We start from the raw sequence: 14757 nt of genomic DNA, 5'->3' as shown, positions 1-14757 counted from the left end.
TTAACTTCGTCTGAGAGACTATCCCAATAGCTGAAAGCAGCTCCTGACAGTCTAGATGGAAGTACTTTTGCAAGCTGAGCCTTATCCATACCTGAGGTCTCGCAGCACACTTGGAACCGTCTAGCCCACTGAGAAAAGCTTTCATTGCCATCCCCAGTGAAAACCGGAGGCAAAACAGCCTTAAAATGCACAGTGTGGGTTGTCATTGCATCCTCAGCCATGTCCAAAAATCCTGCTCTCAGAGCAAAAGCCTTATTTCTCCGTTGTACTGCTTTTGTCCAAAAAAGTATTTTGCTTTTAGAACACTTATGCAGTCTGCAAATAGGTTTTGAGCAAGAAAAACTTTCACTAACCACTTTATGATGCTGAGCACATAAAATCCTCATGTACTACTGCACAGATTTATTATACTGTAGAGAGTTCAGGCAGTTCATTGTGCAGTTTCCCAAATACGTCAAAAGGTGTGGCTATGAGACCACAAATGACTACAATGCCACAAAACAGTCCAGCAAAGCCAGCTAGATAGCATACTCCATCAAAAACAGCTGAAACTTTAATAAAACTGAGTAATAGCGCTCCGAAAACATAAAACTCACACGAAAGTGAAAGAAAATGCCCGAAAGTTATAAATATAGTCTTGGTAAATATGACTTACTCAGTCCATGCAACTGAAAACTCTAGAAGAATGTCCAAAACGAAGCAAAAACCGCCGCTGCCACCAATAATGTAAGGCGTGGTATGTGTGGGTAGTCGTGGTCTTCGTATAAATGAAACAAACTCAAAGAAACTCAGTCTGGAACAATGGACTGGACTACAAACTTTTATTCAGACAACACCACTCAAGAGCGAGAACGGAAAACGCGCTAAAGAAAAACACCTCCTCCACCAGCCACAACCTGCTATCTCCAAGGTCAAAATAAAAGTCCTACCATATGGATTAGAATCGAAGTTCACGTCTCAAACTATGCTAAGACACGCATTATGTTAAGTGAAAACCCAAATGTGAACTAAAATGGGAGTAATGAACACAGAAAAAATTTAGAGGTCACCATGAAAAAAGAAGCACCTGCTCCAAAATGTTCACCTTAAAACTTGACTGAAGTTTGGAGAATTCAGAAAGTATACAGATCCCGTATGGAACGTGGCTAGCACACACATCCCTCAGCTTGGCGGAAGACGGGGTTGCCCAGGACTTTTCCTGATTATTTGGGCTTCTGCCAAAAACTACAAATTCTCCAATTTTAAGACATGGCAGGATTAAGGGTTAAATAGCTGAGTAGTTAAATGCAGAAACTGCCTCATTATTGATTCCATAAAGCTTCTGTCCTGTTTTGAGATTGTTTTCAGTTAAGTTTAGATATTACTTCATACTAGTTTTGGGCTAAACAATCTAAAGGTATATTTTTACCATTAGTCTACATTTAATTAGCCATATTTACACATGGTTGATGATGGTTGTCCAACCAAACAGATTTTAGAGCTCTTTTAAAGTGGCAAATGGGTTCTAGCTTACTGGTCAAAGTCATAGATGCTGTATTTGGCTGGATGACCAACTCTTAGAAGGTTCAAAGTTGTGCCAAGCCTGATCTATACAATGTTGGAATTTGATCTTGAAGATCCACAGACAGTACCTTGGAATTTATGGTTTTGTTGATGTTCTGTCAATGCAGTGTAAATTGTGGGCCCTAATAGACCCAGACAGGACTTTCAAAATAAGTCCAATGAACTAGTCCCATTGATTTTTTTGTCCACTCAGATAATCATCTAAGTAGGGTGGGTATAATTTTGAACACGATTTTTAGAAAACTCACAAAACGCAAGATTAAAAATGTGTATGTAATTTTTTAACAATGTAAACGTACACACTAATACATATAAGGGTCATTCTATAATTTGGGGTACATTCCATGTCCAATGATAATAATTATATTTATTCTAACTATTTTCTTTAAAAATGTCATATTTTATCTATTAATGGAAAACATGTTGTTATATCACAAAAACATTATGTGCATCCTATGCTTCATTTAGTTTGAAATTTGTCATGATGTTCCTAAATGAACAGTTTTTGCTGTGTCAATTTTTTAAGTTGAGGGTGCCTTGGTTTCAAAATAACGAATAAAATCATTAAGGGCAACAACATTAATTTTTTTATTTATTTCAAAAGTTTAAATACTAAAGAAAAATAATATTTTTTAAATTAAGTTTCTCTTTTAAATAATTTAAATATCTTTATTTATTAATGTCCGCAAAAGTTCTGTCAACTATGTTACTAACAGAACTCCACTCAGCAACTCAAAAATGGTTTGTTCTAAAACCATGTGACCAGCATTACATGATATCATTGTTCTCTGTGGAGGGTATATTGAACAAACTGTGGTGAATGTCCTCTTATTTTTTAAAATATTTTATCTATAATAGAACATTGTCAATGAGTATATTAATTGACTGTCAACTATGTTACATATATTGTTATGGTAAAAAATTTTTTTTATAATTTGTATTCAAATGTATGTTCAAATTAGACATTATTCTGTTCAAGAAATGACATGTGGTCAGCCAGGCAAGGTCTACCACTGAAGTTATGGGTCAAAATAGGGAAATTGTCAACTATGTTACCTGTCAACTAAGTTACCTAGTAGTCTACATCTACTGTCCCTTTTAAATAAAAAAAAATTATTAATTAATGTTTAAGCTTTGCAAATAGTGGATATGTTACACTAAAGGAATATATTAACTTGAACCACTGATTGTTTAATTGAGAGAGAACATTGTTTTTGTACTTTTTTGGTAATGTGAAATGTACCCCAAATTATAGAATGACCCATAATACATCTTATCCTTTATTAAAAACACCAGTAGTAAAAATAAATAACATTTTATGTATCCTTTGTAAGTCTTCAAAATTACACAGGTTTTACACAGATAAAAAATAAATAAATTAAACAGTCCGTTATGTTCAAATTTTCAATGAGAAAAAGGAGGAATGTAACTGAGAACCCTGTCGCATCATTGGTAAGTTCATGTTTGACAACAGGCTTATGGTTGAGTATCCATATACACTTACCAGCCATAACATTAAAACCACCTCCTTGTTTCTACACTCACTGTCCATTTTATCAGCTCTGCTTACCGTATACAAGCACTGCATTGTAGTTCTACAATTACTGACTGTAGTCCATCTGTTTCTCTACATACTTTTTAGCCTGCTTTCCCTTGTTCTTCAATGGTCAGGACCCCCCACAGGACCACCACAGAGCAGGTATTATTTAGGTGGTGGATCACTGCTGGAGTGTACACAGCAGCGCTGCTGGAGGTTTTAAACACCTCACTGTCACTGCTGGACTGAGAATCGTCCACCAACCAAAAATATCCAGACAACAGCGCCCCGTGGGCAGCGCCCTGTGACCACTGATGAAGGTCTAGAAGATGACCAACTCAAACAGCAGCAATAGATGAGCGATCGTCTCTGACTTTACATCTACAAGGTGGACCAACTAGGTAGGAGTGTTTAATAGAGTGGACAGTGAGTGGACACGGTATTTAAAAACTCCAGCAGCGCTGCTGTGTCTGATCCACTCATACCAGCACAACACACACCAACACACCACCACCATGTCAGTGTCACTGCAGTGCTGAGAATGATCCACCACCTAAATAATACCTGCTCTGTGGTGGTCCTTTGGGGGTCGATGTCTGAGGCAGTAGTGTGCTCTGGCTCCTTACCGATTCGACCCAGTGGTGAAACCTACAGCAGGTTGTTGTCGCTGAACCGCTGGATGTCTAAATGGTGCTCAGAAAACTGCAGTGATTTTGTAAATAACTGGTCCACTTTTGAGGTAAGGCCTGGTCATTTGAAGCAGGATGGTGTCCAGCCCACGTGGGAGCGTGCTGCTCGCATTTCTTGCAGCATAGGTGACAGGCTTTACCACCGCATTAGTGTAGCGGCAGATAGTGCTAAATGACTATCCAGAGCCAAGACCAGGCAGCAGACACACAGGCCTAACCGACTGTCTGCGAGTCGCCATCGGACGTCACCCGGAATCCTTAGGTCACAAACCATTGAGACTGTGTCTGTTTACCGTGGCAGGTGTAAGCCAAAAAAAAATCAAAAAGTATGTCATAATAACTTAATTAAAATTAATATAAATGAGCATCATGAAAACCCTAGTAGGGCTAAACTAAAGTTAGGACTTCTAAATATCAGGTCACTTGCATGTAAAACAGTAATTGTAAATGAAATAATTACAGATAATTGTCTTAGTGCACTTTGTTTAACTGAGACCTGGGCTAGACCTGATGAGTATCTAGGTTTAAATGAAGCATCTCCTCCGGGTTACAGTTATGAAAATAAGCCACGTCTTAGCGGTCGTGGTGGAGGAATAGCCACAATTTATGACAAGGACATAGGTCTTACTGTAAACTCAACTCCCATAACAAACTCGTTTGAAGTTCTTATCTCTGACATAGCCAATAAATGTTCATCTGATAAAACTAGTATGTTTAAGCTGGTTACTGTTTATCGACCCCCTGGTCCTTATCGACCCCCTGATTTTCATTCTAAATTAGTCTTATCAACTAAAAAAGCTTTAATTGTTGGTGACTTTAATATTCATTATGAGGATAAGTGTAATCCACTCAAAATTGCGTTTGACTCTATTTTAGAATCTGTAGGCATTACCCAATACCACAGAAAGACTTAATTTCTGACCACTCCCTACTAATATATGAAGCAGGCACATGCACAGACATTTTTGGGGGCAGGTGCTCAAGCCAAAAAAAGGGCACCCATAGACAAAATTATTAATAAAATAAAATAAAAAAAAACACAGTACGATATTTAACTTATATATTTATTTTTGTTAACACAATCAATACACATCTAATTAAATAACTAAAATTATCAAATTGCATAAATAAACAGGCAAAAACAAGGCCATATTGTGCACGCTTTTTAATAACCAAATAATATATTAAATAATCATAAAAAAAAAATCTAACTTAAAACTCTGCTCTAAATTAATGAAAGAAAAATAAAGCATTCAATATACAATAACCAAATGATACTGACACAATCAGTAAGAAAGAAAATTGTGTAAACGACATAAACTGGATGTCAGGTAATTTTCTTTTACTTAATTCAGATAAAACTGAGGTTATCTGCATAATATCTCTAAAATAAGAAATATATTATCTGTTAATGACGCCGAAAAACTGATCCATGCGTTTATAACTTCTCGGTTAGATTATTGTAATGCTCTTCTAATTGGATGCTCTGGTAGATCCATAAACAAACTCCAGTTAGTTTAAAATGCAGCAGCTCGAGTGCTAACTAGAACTAAAACATTTGATCATATTAGTCCTGTTCTATCATCTCTACACTGGCTGCCAGTTAAATTCAGCATTGATTACAAAATACTTTTACTAACCTATAAAGCGCTACATGGTCTGTACCACAGTATCTGAGTGAGCTTATTGATCACTACAACCCAGCGCGTCCACTTCGTTCACAAGATGTAGGGTTACTTATAGTTCCTAAAATTAAAAAGACCACAGCTGGTGGAAGAGCATTTTCTTACAAAGCTCCACAACTTTGGAATAATCTTCCTGCCTCTGTTCGGGATTCAGTCTCAATGTTTAAGTCTAGACTGAAAACATATTTATTTTCTCAGGCTTTTGACTAGTATAGACAAAGGCGCAGAGCTTGGGGGTTCTTGGTCATAGAAACTTGTGGTGATCAGGGATGTTGGGTTGCTGTCGTTCTGCCTCTCTTGTCCAATCACTCTGGTTTAGGTAGGAGAGGTGGGCGCTGATGTCCTGTGAAAGCCTTCATGACCTTGTTACCTGCTCGCTCTCCCTTTTAGTTATGCTGTAATAATTAGGGCTGCCGGAGTCTAAAACTCTCTGTAAAACTGTTTTACTCAACTAGCATTGTACATTATTAACTACATTCTTTGTTGTTTTACTCCAAGGGCATTCTGATGGAAACCTGTTTACCAGCTCGAGGTTAAGGATTAAAGTCGAGACTGCCGTGACAACGACGCTGCTCGACGCTGCTGTGATGGGTCTGGAGTAATTGCACCAAGAATGACAAGAACTCACTACAGACTTTATTGAAGACTAGACCAAATAACAACTCTATTATTTATTTATTTATCTATTTATTGCCAGTTATAACTTTTAGTTTATTTAGGTTCTGTGTTGTATGATTTGTGTAAATCATGTATCTATTTAAAGTGTCCTCTAGACCACCCAAGACGGTCCCTGCTGAGTCTGGTTCCTCTCAAGGTTTCTTCCTGTAATTTTCAGGGAGTTTTTCGTTGTCACAGTCGCCCTCGGCTTGCTCAACAGGGGTTTTTGTATCTGTTGGTCCTGGATTTTGTAAAGTTGCTTTGAGACAATGTCTATCGTAAAAAGCGCTATATAAATAAAGTTGACTTGACTTGACTACAAAAACTGTAATAAAAGCAATCCCAATCACCAGGTATCTCAATTCTAAAACCAAGCAGTAAACCATATATAAAGAGTAACATTATATACAGATGTTAATAAAACATGTCAGGTTTAGTTCAGGCCTTATTAACGACGTCTGACATTACTTTGGAAATTGATCAATGGACAAATGTCTAAATCATCGTCTGGGTCCTGAATCTTACCAAAATGTGATGAAGCATCTTCTCCCTCATCTTCATTCTCATCTTCATCTGTTACAGTTTCTGTATTTGCGCTCTGACCTTCAGCTCTATCGTTCTTTGCATTTTTATGTAAGTACATGCTTCCAATGCCAGCACTTGCAAGAGAGCCAATGCCTGCACCAATGCCTGCACCAACGCCTGCACCAATGGCTGCACCTACAGGACCACCAACACAAACACCTACTATAGCTCCTACTGCAGCTCCAAGTCCTGCTCCCCCACCAAAAAAAGCAGCAAACAACCTCCATTTGTATTTTCTGTAAAATGCTTTAAACCCTTCTTTATTTTGGTTTCTCTCATCCTCTTGTCTGAGTTTCTCTGCTTCCTTTAACATCTCATTGGAGTAGCGCCTTCCTCTATTCTGCTTCACCATTCTGTCGATCTTGTGTAACAGCTCAGTGACCTGGTGTTTCCCTCTCCGGTCTTTATTGTTGAAGATGTGATATCTACCTCCACACTGATCTATTACTTTCCTTAAAGATTTGTTTTTCTGTATCTCACTCTCAATGTTTATTGTTTTATTTTTTAATGAATCGCCATGAGTGAAGAGAATGATTGTGTATTTGCTCATGCCTTTTCCAAAAATCCTCTCTAATTTGTCTATCACATCCTGTTCAGTGAATCTGGTAATAATAGAATGAACATAAAGGAAAGCGTGAGGACCTGGAGCAGACAGATAGATTCTCCTCCCTATCTCCTCAGCTAACTTCCGAAGATTTGTTGTTGTGTCAAATATTCCTGGTGTGTCGATCACAGTTAGATTCCTTCCTGTAACCACTGCTTTCTCTTTTTCACATTTTACTGTTACAGAGCTACAACTGAACTCAGATCTGAATCTCTTCTTTCCCAGGATGGTGTTTCCTGTAGCACTCTTTCCAGAACCGCTCTTCCCCACCAGCACAATTCTTCTGTGAAGAGGATCTTCCTCAGGGTCAAGTAGTATTTGTGGAAAAATCATCTCTGGATCTAAACATTAATAACAAGAAAACAACTTTCACACATCTGAGCCAAAGTGCAGATGAGTAAATGTTCTACATTACCCCTTATTCCTGTTAATGTATTGCAATATTATATGAAGTTAAAGTGATAAAATATAGACTGTGGTGACCATAAGAAATTATTAATCCTTAAAGGGAAGTTAGAGTATTTCAGCAGCTCACACACGTACATATAAACACAACTACACTCTGTATATAGAGATCACATATAGAATGTAATTGTGCTATTTGTGTTACAACAACATGTTCATTTCTTTCATGTCATGTCATCACTTTGGGATGGTTGGCTGCACAGCTGGACCAACTTTCTCCAATGCTTTCTGTCACATGTCACTTGTAGCAGATTAACCCTTGATAGCACATTTGCTTTCAGTACCTGTTATTTACAGTAGTTATAAATTAACACTGTCCAGCATGTGCAATATACACCGATTTACATCCCCAATTAGAAAATGTTGGTACAGCGGAAAATGCTGAAAAAAACTAAACTAAACCCTGCAGTGTTTCTTATTTTATTTTATGCAAACAGAATAAAGGCAAGATATTTTATGTTTTGTCTGTTTTACTTCATTTTATTTATTAATAAACACCCACTCCTACAGTTTATGTTTCCTCAGGTTGTCTTTGTCTTTGTTTTATTTTAATTTTAAGTTCAAAAATAATTGTTACAAATATGCATATGCACTGTATGCATGAATAACCTACTGATCTAACACATTTTTGTTGAAGTATACAGACACCTATATAAATTGTAATATTTCTATCACTAAATAGTAAATACAATTACACTTACAGATGATCTGTGCAGTTATTTTGATCTTGTTGATTAAACTTCTGACTTGATGTGGACTTGAGGAGAAGTTGTTGAAGACGTGATATCTGTTCTCAAATCTCTGCACGATTCTCTTTAGTTTATAAGTTTCTTCTATAAACTCTTCTATAGTGAGATCTTCTCTCTCCAGCTCATCTCCTCTGGTGAAGAGGATCCAGGTGTTTCTGATGAGACGTTCTGGTATAAAATCCTTTATCAGATTAACAGCTTCCTCATCTTCTGGACTTAGTCTGTCAGCCTTCATCACCAACAACACCACATTATAAACTGCCTTACCAGGCTGGAGGAGAGACTCGAACTGTTTTAGATTGTCATTGTTCCTGTCTGGATCAAACACTCCTGGAGTGTCGTACACATGAAAAATCTCTCCATCAAAAATCACTCTGTCCATCTGAACCTGCTTAGTTACAGTTTTAATGCTCTTCTTAGAAACAAAAGCCTTTTTTCCCAGGATGCTGTTTGCACAAGCACTTTTCCCAACTCCTGTTTTTCCTAGGAGGATTATCGTGTAATGTGGAGGTGGATGATAGTTCTGTGGGGTGCTCAGTAACTCATATTCCTCTGAAAAAATAAAGTAAAATCTTATTCATCACCTTATGATAAACAGACGTATGGCTAAACAGAAGCTGTAAATCATCTTCTTCATGTACTTCATGTACTTCTTCATGTACTTCATGTTCCTTACTTTGTATATAATATAAAAATCTCAGCATCTGTGTCTCCTATCCTGTTTTTTTTACTAAGTGCCATACAACATACAACAGCCTCACTACTGACTTGATTATTTTACTTTCACTCTGACAGATACTCATCTCACAATTTACTCCTGCCACTCACCAGTGGTTCCCAAAGTGTGGGGCATAACAGAGGGCGCGTCTGACAGAAATGGAAGTGCGGAACCAATGTTTTAACATCGATTCATTCTGACAAAGAGTCTAGATCAGAGGAGCTCAATACATCGATCACACAATACACGCTGGTACATCGTTCCTCATTCAAACAGCTCAGCGGGACTGACATCAATTGTGCCCACTGTTTCTTTCATTTGCGTTTTGTAACTACACACATCCTGCCGCATTTAAAAAAGCTTCAAAGCTTTTTGGAAAAATGATGAGTGGACCGTAAAAAGTAGACGGTGATGACCTGTAGACTGAAACAGTAGATCTCAAGTCATGAACATGTGGGCACCCCTGGTCTAGATGTACAGAATGGAGAGGTATTTGACAGGGATAAAAAGAAAAACAGCCACTAATACAGTAATAAGACTTGAACTCTCACAAATTAGTTTTTTGGCACAGGTTGAACTTTGTTATCTTTTTTACAAAGTGTTTGCAAATTTTATTTCTTTTTTTAATTTTTGAAATAGCAGACTGACTGAAGGAGCAGTTTAGTGATATGTGAAACAGTGATTTAATAAAGTCAGGTACAACAGAAATGACTTATATAAAGGTGAAAGGAACATTTATGATCTTTGAAGTTATTTCAATAAAGTTAAAATTGGCTTATTTTTGTCAGCATTGGGGCTTGACAGCTTTTTATCTTCCAACGAGGGGCGTGACAGAAAAAGTTTGGGAACCACTGCAATACACCTTGCCTGCACCCTCTCCCTCACCTCTCTACCTCATTCTCCATTATTTTGTACACTTGAGCCCAAGTATACTGAACAAAAATATAGATGCAACACTTTTGTTTTTGCTCCCATTCTTCATCAGCTGAACTCAAAGCTCTAAGACTTTGTCTATGTACACAAAAGGCCTTTTTCTCTCAAATATTGTTCACAAATGTGTCTAAATCTGTGTTAGTGAGCACTTCTCCTTTGCCGAGATAATCCATCCACCTCACAGGTGTGGCATATCAAAATGCTGATTAGACAGCATGATTGTTGCACAGGTGTGACCAGCCACCCGGACAGATGCTGCAACAATCGGTTTGCATAACCAAAGAATTTCTGCACAAACTGTCAGAAACCGTCTCAGGGAAGCTCATCTGCATGCTCGTCGTCCTCATCGGGGTCTCCACCTGACTGCAGTTCGTCGTCGTACCCGACTTGAGTGGGCAAATGCTCACATTGGATGGTGTCTGGCACGTTGGAGAGGTGTTCTCTTCACGGATGAATCCTGGTTTTCACTGTACAGGGCAAATGGCAGACTGAGTGTATGGCGTTGTGTGGGTGAGCGTTTTGCTGATGTCAACATTGTGAATCGAGTGGCCCATGGTGGCGGTGGGGTTATGGTATGGGCAGGCGTATGTTATGGACAACGAACACAGGTGCACAGAGATACCGTGATGAAATCCTGAGGCCCATTGTTGTGCCATTCATCCACGACCATCACCTCATGTTGCAGCATGATAACGCACGGCCCCATGTTGCAAGGATCTGTACACAATTCCTGGAAGCTGAAAACATCCCAGTTCTTGCATGGCCAGCATACTCACTGGACATGTCACCCATTGAGCATGTTTGGGATGCTCTGGATCGGTGTATACGACAGCATGTTCCAGTTCCTGCCAATATCCAGCAACTTCGCACAGCCACTGAAGAGGAGTGGACCAACATTCCACAATCAACAACCTGATCAACTCTATGTGAAGGAGATGTGTTGCACTGCGTGAGGCAAATGGTGGTCACACCAGATACTGATTGACCCCCCAATACAGTAAAACTGCACATTTTAGAGTGGCCTTTTATTGTGGCCAGCCTAAGACACACCTGTGCAATAATCATGCTGTCTAATCAGCATCTTGATATGCCACACCTGTGAGGTGGATGGATTATCTTGGCAAAGGAGAAGTGCTCACTAACACAGATTTAGACACATTTGTGAACAATATTTGAGAGAAAAAGACCCTTTTGTGTACATAGACAAAGTCTTAGATCATTGAGTTCAGCTCATGAAAAATAGGAGCAAAAACAAAAGTGTTGCATTTATATTTTTGTTCAGTATATTTAAGACACAGCAATGCTGCTGGAGTTTTTAAACACCCCACTGTCAATGCTGGACTGAGAATAGTCCACCGACCAAAATTAAGTCAATCATTAATCATTCAATCATTAAGTCAGGTCAAGTCAACTGTATCCATCCATCTATCTATCTATCTATCTATCTATCTATCTATCTATCTATCTATCTATCTATCTATCTATCTATCTATCAATCTATCTATCTATCTATCTATCTATCTATCTATCTATCTATCTATCTATCTATCTAACTATCTATCTATCTATCTATCTATCTATCTATCTATCTATCTATCTATCTATCTATCTATCTATCTATCTATCTATCTATCTACCAATCATACAGAATTAATGAACTAAAAGTTATAACTGGCAATAAATAAATAAATAATAATAGAGTTATTATTCAGTCTAGTCTTCAATAAAGTCTTTAGTGAGTTCTTGTCATTCTTGGTGCAAACACGCCAGGCCCGTCACATCCGGCAGGAGCAGCATCGTTGGCACAGTAGTCTCGACTTCAACAGAGAATGTAGTTAATAATGTACAATGCCATTAAAGGTGAACCATGCAATTTGTTATTCAGAAAGTTTGTATTAAACAAGCAGCCCTTAGTATTACCCTTGAAGTAGCTCTCAGTTTCAAAATGGTTGGTGACCCCTGATCTAGATCTACAAACACAACACAACTCCTTCTGGCCTTTCCTATACCTCTCTGTCAACATTTATTCTAATATCACTTAAAATTATGCACATCATAATTTTATGCACACATGCAGGTCACATCATTGGAAAGCCTAGTAAACATGTTGAGGCAGATAACAGGAATGCTACGGATGAGGAAAAAACCCAGTTTTGAAGTTTCGACTTCAAAAATCTTTGAACTTTAACATTTAATAACATTTAAATCATTAATTTTCCTGACATGTTTACCATGACTTTGTTTCCCTTCAGTCTAGCATTCATAATTCTAGAATATTATTCGCATGGTTTTTGTGTGGTTTCATTTGAATAAATCCATATTCCAACCAGTAAACACAAATACAGGGTCAAGCTGTTGTTACAAGCACTAATTTAGTTGTTTAGCATTATTCCAGCCTGCCTCTAGCACAACATTGGAAAAACCTAATAAATAATTTATTTAATTTATTTAATTTATTAATAAGTAATTTAAATTACTACAATTAATTTAATTGAAAAGTTTTTCTGTAAATGTTTTTTAACGTTATTTGGTAAATAGACCACTGAAGTCGTGTCGTCATTTTGTAGGCCACGCCATGTTGTTATGCCCATATTTGGTAACCCGGGTCTAAGAGAAATTTTGAATAGGAAAAATTGAATGGAGATTTCGCAAATTGCCTCTCTCGCATCCTGTAGTCATAAAAAATGTTCCAAAGCTGTTACGTTTTGTTTTATGGAGATTCTTCTGTCTATTATCACTGGATCCTCTGAATTATGAAGTCGTTAAAGAGTCAAAATATGAATATTGCTACATGTAAGCTAATGCTACTGCGCACTGAACTGACGTCACTAGACTGGAAGCCTCTTAATGTTTTCTTTTCTTTTATAAGCCTCTTAAATAACCACATGAATCAGCGCGATTCACCAGTGTAACAGTGCGGTGATAATCACAAGTTTTACTTCATATTTTTAGTAGCTAGCTACATTAAAGTAGAAAGCAAGGATGGTTGGGTGTTACGCCTTTGGTTGTACTCACCAAAAGCGAGCCGCTCGTTCCGTCGATTTGGTTGGTGTAGTTCAGCGACGTCTAATTAATGTGCAGTAGCTTTAGCTTTCGTGTGGCATTATTAGTATTATGACCAGGGGCGGCTCGTTTATTAGGGCGATCGGGCGACGCACCACCAAAGTGCGAAGGGGAAGAAATGTTTCTATCACATTCAAGCAGTGTTACACTATCTGTTACTGTTCTGAAAATCAGCGTGGAGTTGCGTTCTATACAGTACCACCCCCTTCGGGGCGATCAGGCTCGGATTCAGAATCGCCCCAGATCGCTCCCATAGACTCTCATGTTAAAGCTTTTTTTTCGTATTGCAGGCGCTATAATCGTAATCGTTCCTTATTTGGAAACTGAATAAGGTGTTCCGTATTTTTATCAGTGGGAGAGAAACGCTGCAGATTAGACTGAGACAGGGCGATGTGTAAGAAACAGAAGGAAACTGCTGCTACCGCGGGAATTAAAAGGGGTTCGGTTATTATTGTAAGTAGTGTTCACTTTTAGTCTTTTAGCCATGTGTAGGGCGAAAGTAAAGTAACACAAGCAGGGCCGGTACTTCTCTCACTGCTCCCCTAAGCAAAGCAGTCCAGAACCGGGGCTGCATGTCTGTGTGATGGATGTTACATGATGTTCTTTATGCATGTTGTTTTGCCTAAAATATGGTTTTGATTTATTATTATAAAGAATGAAAATAAATGTTAAACAGCCTAAATAAAACTGTGCATGACCCGTTATATTTTGGGCAGTGGCGGAGCCAGACAATTTTCATAGGGGTGGCCAGACTGAGACTATTGCTCACACAGGGGTGGCACAGAAACTGATACCTTTTTTTATGTGGTCACTCACTCATTTACCTATACAGGCAGTAAGTGCCATGTAGAATTACATCACGAAGAATAATAAGCTTTTTTTTCTCTTCATTTTCTTTGACAAGTGAAAAAACAAAATATAGCCTATAACCTTAACATTATGAGGAAGAATTTCAAAGATATTCCTTTGCAATACTTTATCATTTGGCTGCCAACTTGTGTGTAATGATGAGACTCATTTAAACCCCAGAACATGCTAGTGTGAATACATGGAAAACTAATTTTTAATTTTCTTTCAACAATATGATAGACTGACCAACACTATTAAGCCAAATCAGCATTGAAAATAGACTTTACTTTTAATAGCCTTCTACAATGCTGGAGCTTCTTAAAACGGAATATATTATTTTAAATAGAAGTGTTATTTAACTGCTATTAAATTGTTTTCCAACAAAATCCGCACAATTAGGCGGATAACCGCCCAATCTGGCAACACTGGAACGCGCAGAGCCAGCTGGCGCCTTTACTCGTAGCTCGCCACAAATACTACTAAATAGTAATAGTAGCACTAAGTAGTACTACTTCTGTAATTGTGTTGGTGGTTGACATTTATGTCGTGTATTACTGCACGGTTTTGGGGGAGAACTACTTCTTTGAGGTGCGCTGTTGAATTGCGTCCCTGTGAGAACATCTGCGTGCAGAAATGCTTCCGCAAAAAAAGTTGCCGGCA

At 38.0% G+C, this 14757-nt stretch overlaps 1 protein-coding gene across 1 annotated transcript; it reads right to left on the bottom strand.

The window, feature by feature from the left end:
* Positions 1-984: 984 nt before the first annotated feature.
* LOC134302089 (GTPase IMAP family member 8-like) lies at positions 985-9201 on the bottom strand. Its single transcript, XM_062987126.1, has 4 exons — positions 9135-9201; positions 8487-9086; positions 6792-7661; positions 985-1007 (listed from the first exon to the last, which is right to left on the bottom strand). The coding sequence occupies exons 1-4, from the start codon at positions 9199-9201 to the stop codon at positions 985-987; spliced, it is 1560 nt and encodes a 519-aa protein (XP_062843196.1).
* Positions 9202-14757: the final 5556 nt, after the last annotated feature.

This window comes from Trichomycterus rosablanca, chromosome 2 (genome assembly GCF_030014385.1).
Source record: "Trichomycterus rosablanca isolate fTriRos1 chromosome 2, fTriRos1.hap1, whole genome shotgun sequence".
Classification (NCBI taxonomy): Eukaryota; Metazoa; Chordata; class Actinopteri; order Siluriformes; family Trichomycteridae; genus Trichomycterus; species Trichomycterus rosablanca.
The sequence above is the reverse complement of the archived record's forward strand: the minus strand, read 5'-3'. Positions and strand labels throughout refer to the sequence as shown.